The sequence below is a fragment of the Panulirus ornatus genome, chromosome 47 (assembly GCF_036320965.1).
Source record: "Panulirus ornatus isolate Po-2019 chromosome 47, ASM3632096v1, whole genome shotgun sequence".
NCBI classification, from domain to species: Eukaryota; Metazoa; Arthropoda; class Malacostraca; order Decapoda; family Palinuridae; genus Panulirus; species Panulirus ornatus.
Genome location: NC_092270.1, coordinates 17,115,752 through 17,134,907, shown reverse-complemented (window position 1 = coordinate 17,134,907; position 19,156 = coordinate 17,115,752). Strand labels below are relative to the sequence as shown.

Here is a 19,156-nt window from a genome sequence, read left to right as displayed (position 1 = left end):
AATGGATTTAACCAGGGCATGTGAAACATCTGAGGTAAACCATGGAAAGTTTTGTGGGGCCTATATGTGGAAAGAAAGCTGTGGTTTGGGTGCATTACACATGACAGCTAGAGAGTGAGTGTGAACGAATGTAGCTTTTGTTTTCTTTACCTAGCGCTACCTCATGTGCACACGGGGGGGGTGGGGGATGCCATTTCATGTGTGATGGGGTGGCGACGGAAATGAATGAAGGCAGCAAGTATGAATATGTACATGTGTATATATGTATAACCTCTGTAATTTGAGCACTCACTCTTATCCCCTTTGCCTATGTACAATGGCACTATGCACGCATTCCGCCAATCCTCAGGCACCTCACCATGAGTCATACATACATTAAATAACCTTACCAACCAGTCAACAATACAGTCACCCACTTTTTTAATAAATTCCACTGCAATACCATCCAAACCTGCTGCCTTGCCGGCTTTCATCTTCCGCAAAGCTTTTACTACCTCTTCTCTGTTTACCAAATCATTTTCCCTAACCCTCTCACTTTGCACACCACCTCGACCAAAACACCCTATATCTGCCAGAGCATCAAATTGGGGAAGAGCAGTGTGGTTTCAGAAGTGGTAGAGGATGTGTGGATCAGGTGTTTGCTTTGAAGAATGTATGTGAGAAATACTTAGAAAAGCAAATGGATTTGTATGTAGCATTTATGGATCTGGAGAGGGCATATGATAGAGTTGATAGAGATGCTCTGTGGAAGGTATTAAGAATATATGGTGTGGGAGGCAAGTTGTTAGAAGCAGTGAAAAGTTTTTATCGAGGATGTAAGGCATGTGTACGTGTAGGAAGAGAGGAAAGTGATTGGTTCTCAGTGAATGTAGGTTTGCGGCAGGGGTGTGTGATGTCTCCATGGTTGTTTAATTTGTTTATGGATGGGGTTGTTAGGGAGGTGAATGCAAGAGTTTTGGAAAGAGGGGCAAGTATGAAGTCTGTTGGGGATGAGAGAGCTTGGGAAGTGAGTCAGTTGTTGTTCGCTGATGATATAGTGCTGGTGGCTGATTCATGTGAGAAACTGCAGAAGCTGGTGACTGAGTTTGGTAAAGTGTGTGAAAGAAGAAAGTTAAGAGTAAATGTGAATAAGAGCAAGGTTATTAGGTACAGTAGGGTTGAGGGTCAAGTCAATTGGGAGGTGAGTTTGAATGGAGAAAAACTGGAGGAAGTGAAGTGTTTTAGATATCTGGGAGTGGATCTGGCAGCGGATGGAACCATGGAAGCGGAAGTGGATCATAGGGTGGGGGAGGGGGCGAAAATTCTGGGAGCCTTGAAGAATGTGTGGAAGTCGAGAACATTATCTCGGAAAGCAAAAATGGGTATGTTTGAAGGAATAGTGGTTCCAACAATGTTGTATGGTTGCGAGGCGTGGGCTATGGATGGAGTTGTGCGCAGGAGGATGGATGTGCTGGAAATGAGATGTTTGAGGACAATGTGTGGTGTGAGGTGGTTTGATCGAGTAAGTAACGTAAGGGTAAGAGAGATGTGTGGAAATAAAAAGAGCGTGGTTGAGAGAGCAGAAGAGGGTGTTTTGAAATGGTTCGGGCACATGGAGAGAATGAGTGAGGAAAGATTGACCAAGAGAATATATGTGTCGGAGGTGGAGGGAACGAGGAGAAGAGGGAGACCAAATTGGAGGTGGAAAGATGGAGTGAAAAAGATTTTGTGTGATCGGGGCCTGAACATGCAGGAGGGTGAAAGGAGGGCAAGGAATAGAGTGAATTGGAGCGATGTGGTATACCGGGGTTGACGTGCTGTCAGTGGATTGAATCAAGGCATGTGAAGCGTCTGGGGTATGTATGTATGTATGTAGGTATGTATATTTGCGTGTGTGGACGTATGTATATACATGTGTATGGGGGTGGGTTGGGCCATTTCTTTCGTCTGTTTCCTTGCGCTACCTCGCAAACGCGGGAGACAGCGACAAAGCAAAAAAAAAAAAAAAAAAGTATATATGTATACGTCTGTGTATGTATATGTATGTATGGGTTGAAATGTATGGGTATGTATATGTGCGTGTGTGGGCGTGGATGTATATACATGTGTATGTGGGTGGGTTGGGCCATTCTTTCGTCTGTTTCCTTGCACTACCTTGCTAATGCAGGAGACAGTGACAAAGCACAATAAAAAAAATTATAATAAGATATCTGTTGATTAGATATCTGTTGATTAGAAAGGGTAGTGAGTGGTAGGATGAAGAAGTAAGAGTATTAGTGAAAGAGAAGAGAGAGGCATTCGGACGATTTTTGCAGGAAAAAATGCAACTGAGTGGGAGATGTATAAAAGAAAGAGACAGGAGGTCAAGAGAAAGGTGCAAGAGGTGAAAAAAAAAGGGCAAATGAGAGTTGGGGTGAGAGAGTATCATTAAATTTTGGAGAGAATAAAAAGATGTTCTGGAAGGAGGTAAATAAAGTGCGTAAGACAAGGGAGCAAATGGGAACTTCAGTGAAGGGCGCAAATGGGGAGGTGATAACAAGTAGTGGTGATGTGAGAAGGAGATGGAGTGAGTATTTTGAAGGTTTGTTGAATGTGTTTGATGATAGAGTGGCAGATATAGGGTGTTTTGGTCGAGGTGGTGTGCAAAGTGAGAGGGTTAGGGAAAATGATTTGGTAAACAGAGAAGAGGTAGTGAAAGCTTTGCGGATGATGAAAGCCGGCAAGGCAGCAGGTTTGGATGGTATTGCAGTGGAATTTATTAAAAAAGGGGGTGACTGTATTGTTGACTGGTTGGTAAGGTTATTTAATGTATGTATGACTCATGGTGAGGTGCCTGAGGATTGGCGGAATGCGTGCATAGTGCCATTGTACAAAGGCAAAGGGGATAAGAGTGAGTGCTCAAATTACAGAGGTATAAGTTTGTTGAGTATTCCTGGTAAATTATATGGGAGGGTATTGATTGAGAGGGTGAAGGCATGTACAGAGCATCAGATCGGGGAAGAGCAGTGTGGTTTCAGAAGTGGTAGAGGATGTGTGGATCAGGTGTTTGCTTTGAAGAACGTATGTGAGAAATACTTAGAAAAGCAAATGGATTTGTATGTAGCATTTATGGATCTGGAGAAGGCATATGATAGAGTTGGTAGAGATGCTCTGTGGAAGGTATTAAGAATATATGGTGTGGGAGGAAAGTTGTTAGAAGCAGTGAAAAGTTTTTATCGAGGATGTAAGGCATGTGTACGTGTAGGAAGAGAGGAAAGTGATTGGTTCTCAGTGAATGTAGGTTTGCGGCAGGGGTGTGTGATGTCTCCATGGTGGTTTAATTTGTTTATGGATGGGGTTGTTAGGGAGGTAAATGCAAGAGTTTTGGAAAGAGGGGCAAGTATGAAGTCTGTTGGGGATGAGAGAGCTTGGGAAGTGAGTCAGTTGTTGTTCGCTGATGATACAGCGCTGGTGGCTGATTCATGTGAGAAACTGCAGAAGCTGGTGACTGAGTTTGGTAAAGTGTGTGGAAGAAGAAAGTTAAGAGTAAATGTGAATAAGAGCAAGGTTATTAGGTACAGTAGGGTTGAGGGTCAAGTCAATTGGGAGGTGAGTTTGAATGGAGAAAAACTGGAGGAAGTGAAGTGTTTTAGATATCTGGGAGTGGATCTGGCAGCGGATGGAACCATGGAAGCGGAAGTGGATCATAGGGTGGGGGAGGGGGCGAAAATTCTGGGGGCCTTGAAGAATGTGTGGAAGTCGAGAACATTATCTCGGAAAGCAAAAATGGGTATGTTTGAAGGAATAGTGGTTCCAACAATGTTGTATGGTTGCGAGGCGTGGGCTATGGATAGAGTTGTGCGCAGGAGGATGGATGTGCTGGAAATGAGATGTTTGAGGACAATGTGTGGTGTGAGGTGGTTTGATCGAATGAGTAACGTAAGGGTAAGAGAGATGTGTGGAAATAAAAAGAGCGTGGTTGAGAGAGCAGAAGAGGGTGTTTTGAAGTGGTTTGGGCACATGGAGAGAATGAGTGAGGAAAGATTGACCAAGAGGATATATGTGTCGGAGGTGGAGGGAACGAGGAGAAGAGGGAGACCAAATTGGAGGTGGAAAGATGGAGTGAAAAAGATTTTGTGTGATCGGGGCCTGAACATGCAGGAGGGTGAAAGGAGGGCAAGGAATAGAGTGAATTGGAGCGATGTGGTATACCGGGGTTGACGTGCTGTCAGTGGATTGAATCAAGGCATGTGAAGCGTCTGGGGTAAACCATGGAAAGCTGTGTAGGTATGTATATTTGCGTGTGTGGACGTATGTATATACATGTGTATGGGGGTGGGTTGGGCCATTTCTTTCGTCTGTTTCCTTGCGCTACCTCGCAAACGCGGGAGACAGCGACAAAGTATAATAAAAAATAAAAAATAAATAAAATAAGATATCTGTACATATAAATGGTAAAATGAAGCCCACATGTAGGTCTACAGGTCATAAAAATCATATGGTGTTCCAAATGCCACTCAAGTGAAGCTGCATATTTGCAAGGCACAAAGAACGATTTACTAAAGGTTATAAAATTCAGTAGCTGCAAGTCAAGAGTGCACTGATTCAGTCATACAAGTTGCTAATTGCAAAATTACATCTTTTCTAGAAATGAGCTGAAAGTTAGAATCAAAGTCTTAAAGGCCACATCTCCAAACACTAAAGTTGTCTATGTAAAACAAATGTGACAGATATGATACACTCTAACATATATCAGTGTTCTGGCACTAGCAAAAGTACTGTATCTATATAGTACAAGCAAAGAACTCTATATTTATGGATTACCATGTCTTGAACTTTCTAAAGCACATAGCTATTACTGTGACTCTGAAGAAGGATATGATTGACGGAGAAGGTAAAGTTGTTGAAATGGGTGAAGTTAAGAGTGGGAAAAGACTGCATAGTAATAACATTCAAATCAAGATACGATGTTTATCAGTAATTCAGACAACTGAAAGGTTAAGGTTATGTTACTTTAGGTCATGTTTATGTCGTGCTTGGTGAAGCTTATGCTAATTTAGATTATGTTATGTGGGCTAGATTAAGGTTAAGTTACTTTAGGTTATGTTATGCATGCTAGGTTAAGGTTAGGTTACTTTATATTATGTAACACTAAGTTAAGGTCAAGGTTAGGTTACTTTAGGTTGTTACGCTGTTAAGGTCAGCTAGGTCATGTTACTTTTGGTTTACATTAAGGTTATGTTACTTTGGGCTATGTTGAGTTTATGTTTGACCAGATTAGGTTAGGTAGTTTTAGGTTAGGGTAGGTTAGGTTAAGAAGTGTTAGGTTAAGTTGACTACTTTTAGGTTGACTACTTTAAGCCTAGAATGAATTAAATTTAGTTGTTATACATCAAACCTACAACGACAAGTTTAAAATTGTGGTATATTTTTATGCATTATATATCCTTCTTTTCTTTGAAAATTGTCTGGCTATTCCCACACTAGCAAGGAAGTTCCAGGAACAGATGAAAAGGCCTCATTCACACATCCATTCTCAAGCTGTCATGTGTCATGCACCAAAACTACTACCATTATCTATATTTGCTTGAAAACCCTGCCCACTATAGGAAACTCAACATTCTTAAATAGCTGGATTGTTTCTGTTAATTTTGCACCAAAAATGAGTCTTACTAATTATTTTGAGTCTGCCTACACCAATATCATGTCAATATAGGCAAAATCAACAATGTGGAACTAAAGTGATGTGACCAACCGGAGCTACAATGTCAGGCTGGGGGTTACAAGCTTGTGTGCCAGGTGGAAGAAAAATTCATGATTTCATTATAGCCTATAAAAGTCTCACGCTACAGGGATGACACTGATAGTGAACAACTCACTACTTCCCCCCAATTTTTTTTCTGAGGAGACCAGCCATTCAAGGAGTGACCATTGTCGTACCCCATCACCCCTCGATTAGTTAAGCTAAAGAATTTTCTTCCTTCTCTGGTCTTGCCTCTTGCTAAAATCCTCCTTCATTTAGGAGTCTATGATCTCTTGTGGAGCCCAAATTATATCTATTACTATCTTTAGATTTCTAAGATAACCTTTGACTGAGGTATATATCAGTTGTGCCATATCGGCCATTATCAAGGGAGAGACAGATAAGGAAAGATAGACAGATAGATACAGAGGAATTACAGACTGAGCTTTTAATAGTCAACTCAGGTATGTCACAATGGTTGATGATCCATCATGTGTAGAACCTCAAGTACATACATGGTTCTGGGGTATACATGGTTCTGAGGTATACATGGTTCTGGGGTATACATGGTTCTGAGGTATATATGGTTCTGGGGTATACATGGTTCTGGGGTATACATGGTTCTGAGGTATATGTGGTTCTGAGGTATAATGGTTCTGGGTATACATGGTTCTGGGGTATACATGGTTCTGAGGTATACATGGTTCTGGGGTATACATGGTTCTGAGGTATATGTGGTTCTGAGGTATAATGGTTCTGGGGTATACATGGTTCTGGGGTATACATGGTTCTGAGGTATACATGGTTCTGGGGTATACATGGTTCTGGAGTATACATGGTTCTGAGATACACATGGTTCTGGGGTATACATGGTTCTGAGGTATATGTGGTTCTGGGATATAATGGTTCTGGGGTATACATGATTCTGAGGTATAATGGTTCTGGGGTATACATGGTTTTGGGGTATACATGGTTGAGGTTTATATGGTTCTGGGGTATACATGGTTCTGAGGTATAATGGTTCTGGGGTATACATGGTTCTGGGGTATACATGGTTGAGGTTTATATGGTTCTGGGGTATACATGGTTCTGAGGTATAATGGTTCTGGGGTATACATGGTTTTGGGGTATACATGGTTGAGGTTTATATGGTTCTGGGGTATACATGGTTCTGAGGTATAATGGTTCTGGGGTATACATGGTTCTGGGGTATACATGGTTGAGGTTTATATGGTTCTGAGGTATACATGGTTCTGAGGTATATGTGGTTCTGGGGTATAATGGTCTGGGGTACACATGATTCTGGGGTATACATGGCTCTGAGGTATGCATGCTTCTTCTGGGTATACATGGTTCTTCTGGGGTATACATGGTTCTTCTGGGGTATACATGGTTGAATATTCTGAGGTATACATGGTTCTGGGGCATAAGTTCATCTATACATACCAAAATTATTCCATACAACGATATTCCACTGTCAAAAATATGTCAATGTAAAAATTCTCATAATATGAACACATGAAACGTGTATAATATTTCCTAAGGCATAAATATTCATGATAATTAATGTAAGCTATAATCCAGGTCTACAAAACATGTGTTAGTAACTGTACTCACTTGGTTATCTTTAGTTATCAAAATAAAATTATGATAATCGCTTTAGATCGTGTCTAAATCATATTTCACACATTTTCATAATTATTCGTTAGAGTCATCATTCATATATGTATATATATATATATATATATATATATATATATATATATATATATATATATATATATATATATATATATATATAATCCAATATAAACCTGGTTATCAAGTAAGAACTAGAGGAAGTCTGATCATGATGGCAGATGTCACCAGTTTACAGATGTTTCCAAAGTTACATAATGATGTTGAGGGATTACACATGTCCACACCTGTCTGCCAGTATTGCTCCCACTGGTAATGTTAACATATGTTAATCTGTTAACCTGGAACTTCCAACCTCCTGTCTCATATCACTTCATCCGGATTTGTACAACACAAATCCGGATTTCAGTCATTTAAATCCTTATTTACATTATTTAAATCCGGATTCCCTGGATTGTATTCTTATCGGCCACCTGAAGCTAGGATCCGGCTAGGATTCATGCAGGTGTCAGCAACACGTACTTGGATTCATACAGGTGTTCATATGTATAACAAGTACCTGGGATTCATACAGGTGTTCATGGAAACTACAAGGACTTTGGATTCGTACAGATGTTCATGGGAGCAACAAGTACTTGGGATTCATACAGGTGTTCATGGGAAAAATAAGTACTTGGGATTCATACAGGTGTTCATGGGAGCAACAAGTACTTGGGATTCATACAGGTGTTCATGGGAATAATAAGTACTTGGGATTCATACAGGTGTTCATGGGAATAATAAGTACTTGGGATTCATACAGATGTTCATGGGAACAACAAGGACTTGGGATTCATACAGGTGTTCATGGGAATAATAAGTACTTGGGATTCATACAGGTGTTCATGGGAACAACAAGGACTTGGGATTCATACAGGTGTTCATGGGAATAATAAGTACTTGGGATTCATACAGATGTTCATGGGAATAATAAGTACTTGGGATTCATACAGGTGTTCATGGGAACAACAAGGACTTGGGATTCGTACAGGTGTTCATGGGAGCAACAAGTACTTGGGATTCATACAGGTGTTCATGGGAATAATAAGTACTTGGGATTCATACAGGTGTTCATGGGAACAACAAGGACTTGGGATTCGTACAGGTGTTCATGGGTATAACAAGTACTTGGGATACATACAGGTGTTTATGGGAATAATAAGTACTTGGGATTCATACAGGTGTTCATGGGAATAATAAGTACTTGGGATTCGTACAGATGTTCATGGGAATAAGTACTTGGGATTCATACAGGTGTTCATGGGAATAATAAGTACTTGGGATTCATACAGGTGTTCATGGGTATAACAAGTACTTGGGATTCATACAGGTGTTCATGGGAATAATAAGTACTTGGGATTCGTACAGATGTTCATGGGAATAAGTACTTGGGATTCATACAGGTGTTCATGGGAATAATAAGTACTTGGGATTCATACAGGTGTTCATGGGAGCAACAAGTACTTGGGATTCATACAGGTGTTCATGGGAATAATAAGTACTTGGGATTCATACAGATGTTCATGGGAGCAACAAGTACTTGGGATTCATACAGGTGTTCATGGGTATAACAAGTACTTGGGATTCATACAGGTGTTCATGGGAATAATAAGTACTTGGGATTCATACAGGTGTTCATGGGAATAATAAGTACTTGGGATTCATACAGGTGTTCATGGGTATAACAAGTACTTGGGATTCATACAGGTGTTCATGGGAGCAACAAGGACTTGGGATTCATACAGGTGTTCATGGGTATAACAAGTACTTGGGATTCATACAGGTGTTCATGGGTATAACAAGTACTTGGGATTCATACAGGTGTTCATGGGTATAACAAGTACTTGGGATTCATACAGGTGTTCATGGGAGCAACAAGGACTTGGGATTCATACAGGTGTTCATGGGTATAACAAGTACTTGGGATTCATACAGGTGTTCATGGGTATAACAAGTACTTGGGATTCATACAGGTGTTCATGGGAATAATAAGTACTTGGGATTCATACAGGTGTTCATGGGAGCAACAAGGACTTGGGATTCATACAGGTGTTCATGGGTATAACAAGTACTTGGGATTCATACAGGTGTTCATGGGTATAACAAGTACTTGGGATTCATACAGGTGTTCATGGGAATAATAAGTACTTGGGATTCATACAGGTGTTCATGGGAGCAACAAGGACTTGGGATTCATACAGGTGTTCATGGGTATAACAAGTACTTGGGATTCATACAGGTGTTCATGGGTATAACAAGTACTTGGGATTCATACAGGTGTTCATGGGAATAATAAGTACTTGGGATTCATACAGGTGTTCATGGGTATAACAAGTACTTGGGATTCATACAGGTGTTCATGGGTATAACAAGTACTTGGGATTCATACAGGTGTTCATGGGAGCAACAAGTACTTGGGATTCATACAGGTGTTCATGGGAATAATAAGTACTTGGGATTCATACAGGTGTTCATGGGTATAACAAGTACTTGGGATTCATACAGGTGTTCATGGGAATAATAAGTACTTGGGATTCGTACAGGTGTTCATGGGTATAACAAGTACTTGGGATTCATACAGGTGTTCATGAGAATAATAAGTACTTGGGATTCATACAGGTGTTCATGGGAGCAACAAGGACTTGGGATTCATACAGGTGTTCATGGGTATAACAAGTACTTGGGATTCATACAGGTGTTCATGGGTATAACAAGTACTTGGGATTCATACAGGTGTTCATGGGAATAATAAGTACTTGGGATTCATACAGGTGTTCATGGGTATAACAAGTACTTGGGATTCATACAGGTGTTCATGGGTATAACAAGTACTTGGGATTCATACAGGTGTTCATGGGAGCAACAAGTACTTGGGATTCATACAGGTGTTCATGGGAATAATAAGTACTTGGGATTCATACAGGTGTTCATGGGTATAACAAGTACTTGGGATTCATACAGGTGTTCATGGGAATAATAAGTACTTGGGATTCATACAGGTGTTCATGGGTATAACAAGTACTTGGGATTCATACAGGTGTTCATGAGAATAATAAGTACTTGGGATTCATACAGGTGTTCATGGGAATAATAAGTACTTGGGATTCGTACAGATGTTCATGGGAATAATAAGTACCTGGGATTCATACAGGTGTTCATGGGAATAATAAGTACTTGGGATTCATACAGGTGTTCATGAGAATAATAAGTACTTGGGATTCATACAGGTGTTCATGGGAATAATAAGTACTTGGGATTCGTACAGATGTTCATGGGAATAATAAGTACTTGGGATTCATACAGGTGTTCATGAGAATAATAAGTACTTGGGATTCATACAGGTGTTCATGGGAGCAACAAGGACTTGGGATTCATACAGATGTTCATGGGAATAATAAGTACCTGGGATTCATACAGGTGTTCATGGGAATAATAAGTACTTGGGATTCATACAGGTGTTCATGGAATAAGTACTTGGGATTCATACAGGTGTTCATGGGAATAATAAGTACTTGGGATTCATACAGGTGTTCATGGGTATAACAAGTACTTGGGATTCATACAGGTGTTCATGGGTATAACAAGTACTTGGGATTCATACAGGTGTTCATGGGAGCAACAAGGACTTGGGATTCGTACAGATGTTCATGGGAATAATAAGTACCTGGGATTCATACAGGTGTTAATGGGAATAATAAGTACTTGGGATTCATACAGGTGTTCATGAGAATAATAAGTACTTGGGATTCATACAGGTGTTCATGGGAATAATAAGTACTTGGGATTCGTACAGATGTTCATGGGAATAATAAGTACCTGGGATTCATACAGGTGTTCATGGGAATAATAAGTACTTGGGATTCATACAGGTGTTCATGTGAGCAACATGTACCTGGGATACATACAGGTGTTCACGGGTATAACAGGTCGTCATCTGCCTGTTGGCCAGATGACCCCAGATGTCAACTAGTAATCATGACTGAGTTAGGTACGGGTCATGATGATGTCAACACCAGCATCTATTGATTTCGAATTAATTCCTTGTATGGCTTCTTTAACGGCCTTTTACTGTTAGCACAGCTCAATACGTCCTTGCAGAAATTATTGCAGGTTATATATATATGTTTTGGCTCTGAGTGAAACGAAGCTCAAGGGTAAAGGGGAAGAGTGGTTTGGGAATGTCTTGGGTGTAAAGTCAGGGGTTAGTGAGAGGACAAGAGCAAGGGAAGGAGTAGCAATACTCCTGAAACAGGAGTTGTGGGAGTATGTGATAGAGTGTAAGAAAGTAAATTCTCGATTAATATGGGTAAAACTGAAAGTGGATGGAGAGAGGTGGGTGATTATTGGTGCATATGCACCTGGGCATGAGAAGAAAGATCAAGAGAGGCAAGTGTTTTGGGAGCAGGTGAGTGCGTGTGTTAGTGGTTTTGATGCACGAGACCGGGTTATAGTGGTGGGTGATTTGAATGCAAAGGTGAGTAATGTGGCAGTTGAGGGAATAATTGGTGTACTTGGGGTGTTCAGTGTTGTAAATGGAAATGGTGAAGAGCTTGTAGATTTATGTGCTGAAAAAGGACTGGTGATAGGGAATACCTGGTTTAAAAAGAAAGATATACATAAGTATACGTATGTAAGTAGGAGAGATGGCCAGAGAGCGTTTTTGGATTACGTGTTAATTGATAGGCGCGCGAAAGAGAGACTTTTGAATGTTAATGTGCTGAGAGGTGCAACTGGAGGGATGTCTGATCATTATCTTGTTTAGGCGAAGGTGAAGATTTGTAGAGGTTTTCAGAAAAGAAGAGTGAATGTTGGGATGAAGAGAGTGGCGAGAGTAAATGAGCTTGGGTAGGAGACTTGTGTGAGGGAGTACCAGGAGAGACTGAGTACAGAATGGAAAAAGGTGAGAACAAAGGACGTAAGGGGAGTTGGGGAGAAATGGGATGTATTTAGGGAAACAGTGATGGCTTGCGCAAAAGATGCTTGTGGCATGAGAAACGTGGGAGGTGGGCAGATTAGAAAGAGTAGTGAGTGGTGGGATGAAGAAGTAAGATTATTAGTGAAAGAGAAGAGAGAGGCATTTGGACGATTTTTGCAGGGAAATAATGCAAATGACTGGGAGATGTATAAAAGAAAGGGGCAGGAGGTCAAGAGAAAGGTGCAAGAGGTGAAAAAGAGGTCAAATGAGAGTTGGGGTGAGAGAGTATCATTAAATTTTAGGGAGAATGAAAAGATGTTCTGGAAGGAGGTAAATAAAGTGCGTAAGACAAGGGAACAAATGGGAACGTCAGTGAAAGGGGCGAATGAGGAGGTGATAACAAGTAGTGGTGATGTGAGGAGATGGAGTGAGTATTTTGAAGGTTTGTTGAATGTGTTTGATGATAGAGTGGCAGATATAGGGTGTTTTGGTCGAGGTGGTGTGCAAAGTGAGAGGGTTAGGGAGGATGATTTGGTAAACAGAGAAGAGGTAGTAAAAGCTTTGCGGAAGATGAAAGCCGGCAAGGCAGCGGGTTTGATGGTATTACAGTGAATTTATTAAAAAAAAAAGGGGGTGACTGTATTGTTGACTGGTTGGTAAGGTTATTTGATATATGTATGACTCATGGTGAGGTGCCTGAGGATTGACGGAATGCTTGCATAGTGCCATTCTACAAAGGCAAAGGGGATAATAGTGAGTGCTCAAATTACAGAGGTATAAGTTTGTTGAGTATTCCTGGGAAATTATATGGGAGGGTATTGACTGAGAGCATCAGATTGGGGAAGAACAGTGTGGTTTCAGAAGTGGTAGAGGATGCGTGGATCAAGAGTTTGCTTTGGAGAATGTACGTGAGAAATACTTAGAAAGAGCAAATGGATTTGTATGTAGCTTTTATGGATCTGGAGAAGGCATATGATAGAGTTGATAGAGATGCTCTGTGGAAGGTATTAAGAATATATGGTGTGGGAGGCAAGTTGTTAGAAGCAATGAAAAGTTTTTATCGAGGATGTAAGGCATGTGTACGTGTAGTAAGAAAGGAAAGGAATTGGTTCTCAGTGAATGTAGGTTTGCGGCAGGGGTGCGTGATATCTCCAAAGTTGTTAATTTCTTCATGGATGGGGTTGTTAGGGAGGTGAATGCAAGAGTTTTGGAAAGAGGGGCAAGTATGCAGACTGTTGTGGATGAGAGAGCTTGGGAAGTGAGTCAGTTGTTGTTCGCTGATGATACAGCGCTGGTAGCTGATTCGGGTGAGAAACTGCAGAAGCTGATGACTGAGTTTGGTAAAGCGTGTGAAAGAAGAAAGCTGAGATCCCTTTCCAAATCCAGGCCCCACAAAACTTTCCATGGTTTACCCCAGACGCTTCACATGCCCTGGTTCAATCCATTGACAGCACGTCGAACCCGGTATACCAATCGTTCCAATTTACTCTATTCCTTGCACGCCTTTCACCCTCCTACATCTTCAGGCCCGATCGCTCAAAATCTCTTTCACTCCATCTTTCCACCTCCAATTTGGTCTCTCACTTCTCGTTCTCTCCACCTCTGACACATATATCCTCTTTGTCAATCTTTCCTCACTCATTCTCTCCATGTGACCAAACCATTTCAATACACCCACTTCTGCTCTCTCAACCACACTCTTTTTATTACCACACATCTCTCTTACCCTTTCATTACTTACTCGATCAAACCACCTCACACCACATATTGTCCTCAAACATCTCATTTCCAACACATCCATCCTCCTCCGCACAACCCTATCTATAGCCCATGTCTAGCAACCATATAACATTGTTGGAACCACTATTCCTTTAAACATACCCATTTTTGCTTTCCGAAATAATGTTCTCGCCTTCCACACATTTTTGTAACGCTCCCAGAACTTTCGCCCCCCTCCCTAACCCTTTGACTCACTTCCACTTCCATGGTTCCATCCGCAGACAAATCCACTCCCACATATCTAAAACACTTCGCTTCCTCCAGTTTTTCTCCATTCCAACTTACCTCCCAATTGACTTGTCCCTCAACCTAACTCTCTCTGATAACCTTGCTCTTATTCACATTTACTCTCAGCTTTCTTCTTTCACAAACTTTCCCAAACTCAGTCACCAGCTTCTGCAGTTTCTCACCCGAATCAGCCACCAACGTTGTATCATCAGCAAACAACAACTGACTCACCTTCCAAGCCATCTCATCAACAAGAGACTGCATACTTGCCCCTTTCTCCAAAACTCTTCCATTCACCTCCTTAACAACCCCATCCATAAACAAATTAAACAACCATGGAGACATCACGCACCCCTGGCGCAAACCAACATACTCTGAGCATCAATCACTTTCCTCTCTTCCTACTTGTACACATGCCTTACATCCTTGAGAACAACTTTTCAATGCTTCTAGCAACTTCCCTCCCACACCACATACTCTTAATACCTTCCGCAGAGCATCTCTATCAACTCTATCATATGCCTTCTCCAGATCCATAAATGCGACATACAAATCCATTTGTTTTTTCTAAGTATTTCTCACATACTTTCTTCAAAGCAAACACCTGATCCACACATCCTCTACCACTTCTGAAACCACACTGCTCTTCCCCAATCTGATGCTCTGTACATGCCTTCACCCTCTCAATCAATACCCTTCCATATAATTTCCCAGGAATACTCAACAAACTTATACCTCTGTAATTTGAACACTCACCTTTATCCCCTTGCCTTTGTACAATGGCACTATGCACGCATTCCGCCAATCTTCAGGCACTTCACCATGAGTCATACATAAAATGAATATCCTCACCAACTAGTCAACAACACAGTCATCCCCTTTTTTAATGAATTCCACTGCAATACCATCCAAACCCGCCGCCTTGCCGGCTTTTACCTTTCGCAAAGCTTTCACTACCTCTTCTCTGTTTACCAAATCATTCTCCCTGACCCTCTTACTCCGCACACCACCTCGACCAAAACATCCTATATCTGCCACTCTATCTTCTAACACATTCAACAAACCTTCAAAATACTCACTCCATCTCCTTCTCAAATCACCACTACTTGTTATTACCTCCCCATTAGCTCCCTTCACCGATGTTCCCACTTGTTCTTTTGTCTTACGCACTTTATTTACCTCCTTCTAAAACATCTTTTTATTCTCCCTAGAATTAAATGATACTCTTTCACCCCAACTCTCATATGCCCTCTTTTTCACCTATTGCACCTTTCTCTTGACCTCCTGCCCCTTTCTTTTATACATCTCCCAGTCATTTGCACTTTTTCCCTGCAAAAATCGTCCAAATGCCTCTCTCTTCTCTTTCACTAATAATCTTACTTCTACATCCCACCACTCACTACTCTTTCTAATCTTCCCACCTCCCACGCTTTTCATTCCACAAGCATCTTTTGCGCAAGCCATCACCGCTTCCCTAAATAAATCCCATTCCTCCCCCATTCCCCTTACGTCCCTTGCTCTCACCTTTTTCCATTCTGCACTCAGTCTCTCCTGGTACTTCCTCACACACGTCTCCTTCCCAAGCTCACTTACTCTCACCACTCTCTTTACCCCAACATTCTCTTCTTTTCTGAAAACCTCCGCAAATCTTCACCTTCCCTTCCAAAAGATAATGATCAGACATCCCTCCAGTTGCACCTCTCAGAACATTAACATCCAAAAGTCTCTCTTTCACTCGCTTATCAATTAACACGTCGTCCAATATACTTATGTATATCTCTCTTTTTGAACCAGTTATTCCCAATCACCCGTTCTTTTTCAGCGCACAAATCTACGAGCTCTTCACCATTTCCATTTACAACACTGAACACCCCATGTACACCAATAATTCCCTCAACTGCCACATCACTCACCTTTGCCTTCAAATCACCCATCACTATAACCCTATCTCGTGCATCAAAACTGCCAACACACTCACTCAGCTGTTCCCAAAACTCTTGCCTCTCATGATCTTTTTTCTCATGCCCAGGTGCATAGGCACCAATAATCACCCATCTCTCTCCATCCACTTTCAGTTTTACCCATATCAATCTAGAGTTTACTTTCTTACACTATATCACATACTCCCCCAACTCCTGTTTCAGGAGTAGTGCTACTCCTTCCTTTGCTCTTGTCCTCTCACCAACCCCTGACTTTACTCCCAAAACATTCCCAAACCACTCTACCCTTTACCCTTTACGAATATTATTACATTTAATATCTAAGGTTAATAACATTATCACGGATATTATTACATTTGATATCTAAGACTACTAGCATTATCACGGTTATTATCACATTTGATACCTACGACCTTAACTGGTGCACGGGAAGACCCCCACTGTTGTACGACCTTAACTGGTGCACGGGAAGACCCCACTGTTGTACGACCTTAACTGGTGCACGGGAAGTCCCCACTGTTGTACAACCTTAACTGGTGCACGGCACGACCCCACTGTTGTACGACCTTAACTGGTGCACGGGAAGTCCCCACTGTTGTACGACCTTAACTGGTGCACGGGAAGTCCCCACTGTTGTACGACCTTAACTGGTGCACGGGAAGACCCCACTGTTGTACGACCTTAACTGGTGCACGGGAAGTCCCCACTGTTGTACGACCTTAACTGGTGCACGGGAAGTCCCCACAGTTGTACGACCTTAATTGGTGCACGGGAAGACCCCACTGTTGTACGACCTTAACTGGTGCACGGGAAGACCCCACAGTTGTACGACCTTAACTGGTGCACGGGAAGACCCCCACTGTTGTACGACCTTAACTGGTGCACGGCACGGCCCCCACTGTTGTACGACCTTAACTGGTGCACGGGAAGACCCCCACTGTTGTACGACCTTAACTGGTGCACGGGAAGACCCCCACTGTTGTACGACCTTAACTGGTGCACGGCACGACCCCCACTGTTGTACGACCTTAACTGGTGCACGGGAAGTCCCCACTGTTGTACGACCTTAACTGGTGCACGGCACGACCCCCACTGTTGTACGACCTTAACTGGTGCACGGGAAGACCCCCACTGTTGTACGACCTTAACTGGTGCACGGCACGACCCCCACTGTTGTACGACCTTAACTGGTGCACGGGAAGACCCCCACTGTTGTACGACCTTAACTGGTGCACGGCACGACCCCCACTGTTGTACGACCTTAACTGGTGCACGGGAAGTCCCCACTGTTGTACGACCTTAACTGGTGCACGGGAAGACCCCCACTGTTGTACGACCTTAACTGGTGCACGGGAAGACCCCACTGTTGTACGACCTTAACTGGTGCACGGGAAGACCCCCACTGTTGTACGACCTTAACTGGTGCACGGCACGACCCCCACTGTTGTACGACCTTAACTGGTGCACGGGAAGACCCCCACTGTTGTACGACCTTAACTGGTGCACGGGAAGTCCCCCACTGTTGTACGACCTTAACTGGTGCACGGCACGACCCCCACTGTTGTACGACCTTAACTGGTGCACGGGAAGTCCCCACTGTTGTACGACCTTAACTGGTGCACGGGAAGACCCCCACTGTTGTACGACCTTAACTGGTGCACGGGAAGACCCCACAGTTGTACGACCTTAACTGGTGCACGGGAAGACCCCCACTGTTGTACGACCTTAACTGGTGCACGGCACGACCCCCACTGTTGTACGACCTTAACTGGTGCACGGGAAGACCCCCACTGTTGTACGACCTTAACTGGTGCACGGCACGACCCCCACTGTTGTACGACCTTAACTGGTGCACGGGAAGACCCCACAGTTGTACGACCTTAACTGGTGCACGGGAAGTCCCCACTGTTGTACGACCTTAACTGGTGCACGGGAAGTCCCCACTGTTGTACGACCTTAACTGGTGCACGGGAAGACCCCACTGTTGTACGACCTTAACTGGTGTACGGCACGACCCCCACTGTTGTACGACCTTAACAGGTGCACGGCACGACCCACACTGTTGTACGACCTTAACTGGTGCACGGCACGACCCCCACTGTTGTACGACCTTAACTGGTGCACGGGAAGTTCCCACTGTTGTACGATCTTAACTGGTGCACGGCACGACCCTAACCCGTCGTACCGTACAGGTGCCTCTGAGCTAACCTCTCTCTCTCGACACGTAACCATTGGTTAGCCTCGCCAGCTGGCTTGGTTGCCTCACATCATAACTGTGTAACGTAGGTAGATGTGGCTTACCGGGATTCCTGGAGATGATAATGCTATACCACGCAGGAAGGTCACATCCCATGGGATAAGATACTCACTGATACTCTCTACTGCCTAACATGGGAGATATATATATAAATGTTGGGGTTACCTACACGATGATTTCAGTTTTCATGATGAATTACTTCATGAATCCACTTTGTTACTTTAACACACACGATTTATGTCCGATATCATGTGTTAGTGTCCCGCTGGACATTATTATCTGAGCTGTGGACAACTGGACATTATCCACACAGCTTAATGCTATGTGGTAATGCTATGGCAGGTCTCATGTGTTCTGTTTAACAATTTACTTTCTATAATTAACCTACAGCTATATTCATGATACATAATATGGATACCTATAATTCATTTACGTTAATTCTTACACTATGATAATTCATTCTTTATTGGCTATATGATTTTACAAGAGAATTTATACATGGCATCTTTCCACCCACGTCCACCCCGGTGCCACAGTGTTAACCCTGGGGTAGTGATCAACACTGTGGGGACAGTGTTAACCCTGGTGTAGTGATCAACACTGTGGGGACAGTGTTAACCCTGGGGTAGTGATCAACACTGTGGGGACAGTGTTAACCC

The 19,156-nt window shown here is 42.6% G+C and overlaps 1 protein-coding gene across 8 annotated transcripts in view; it reads right to left on the bottom strand.

Annotated features, from left to right (window-relative positions):
• LOC139763619 (arylsulfatase B) overlaps positions 1-18,701 on the bottom strand; it is a 196,253-nt gene extending 177,552 nt beyond the window's left edge. For 2 of the 8 annotated variants that reach the window (XM_071689844.1, XM_071689850.1), the window contains exon 1: positions 7,627-7,725. In XM_071689844.1, coding sequence (XP_071545945.1) covers positions 7,627-7,664 — 38 coding nt within the window. In that variant the 5' untranslated portion in view covers positions 7,665-7,725. Of the gene's footprint in view, positions 1-5,713; positions 5,965-7,626; positions 7,729-18,541; positions 18,620-18,666 lie in introns of those variants that run through there. The other 6 variants (XM_071689845.1, XM_071689849.1, XM_071689847.1 and 3 more) reach the window with 6 other exon arrangements.
• Positions 18,702-19,156: the final 455 nt, after the last annotated feature.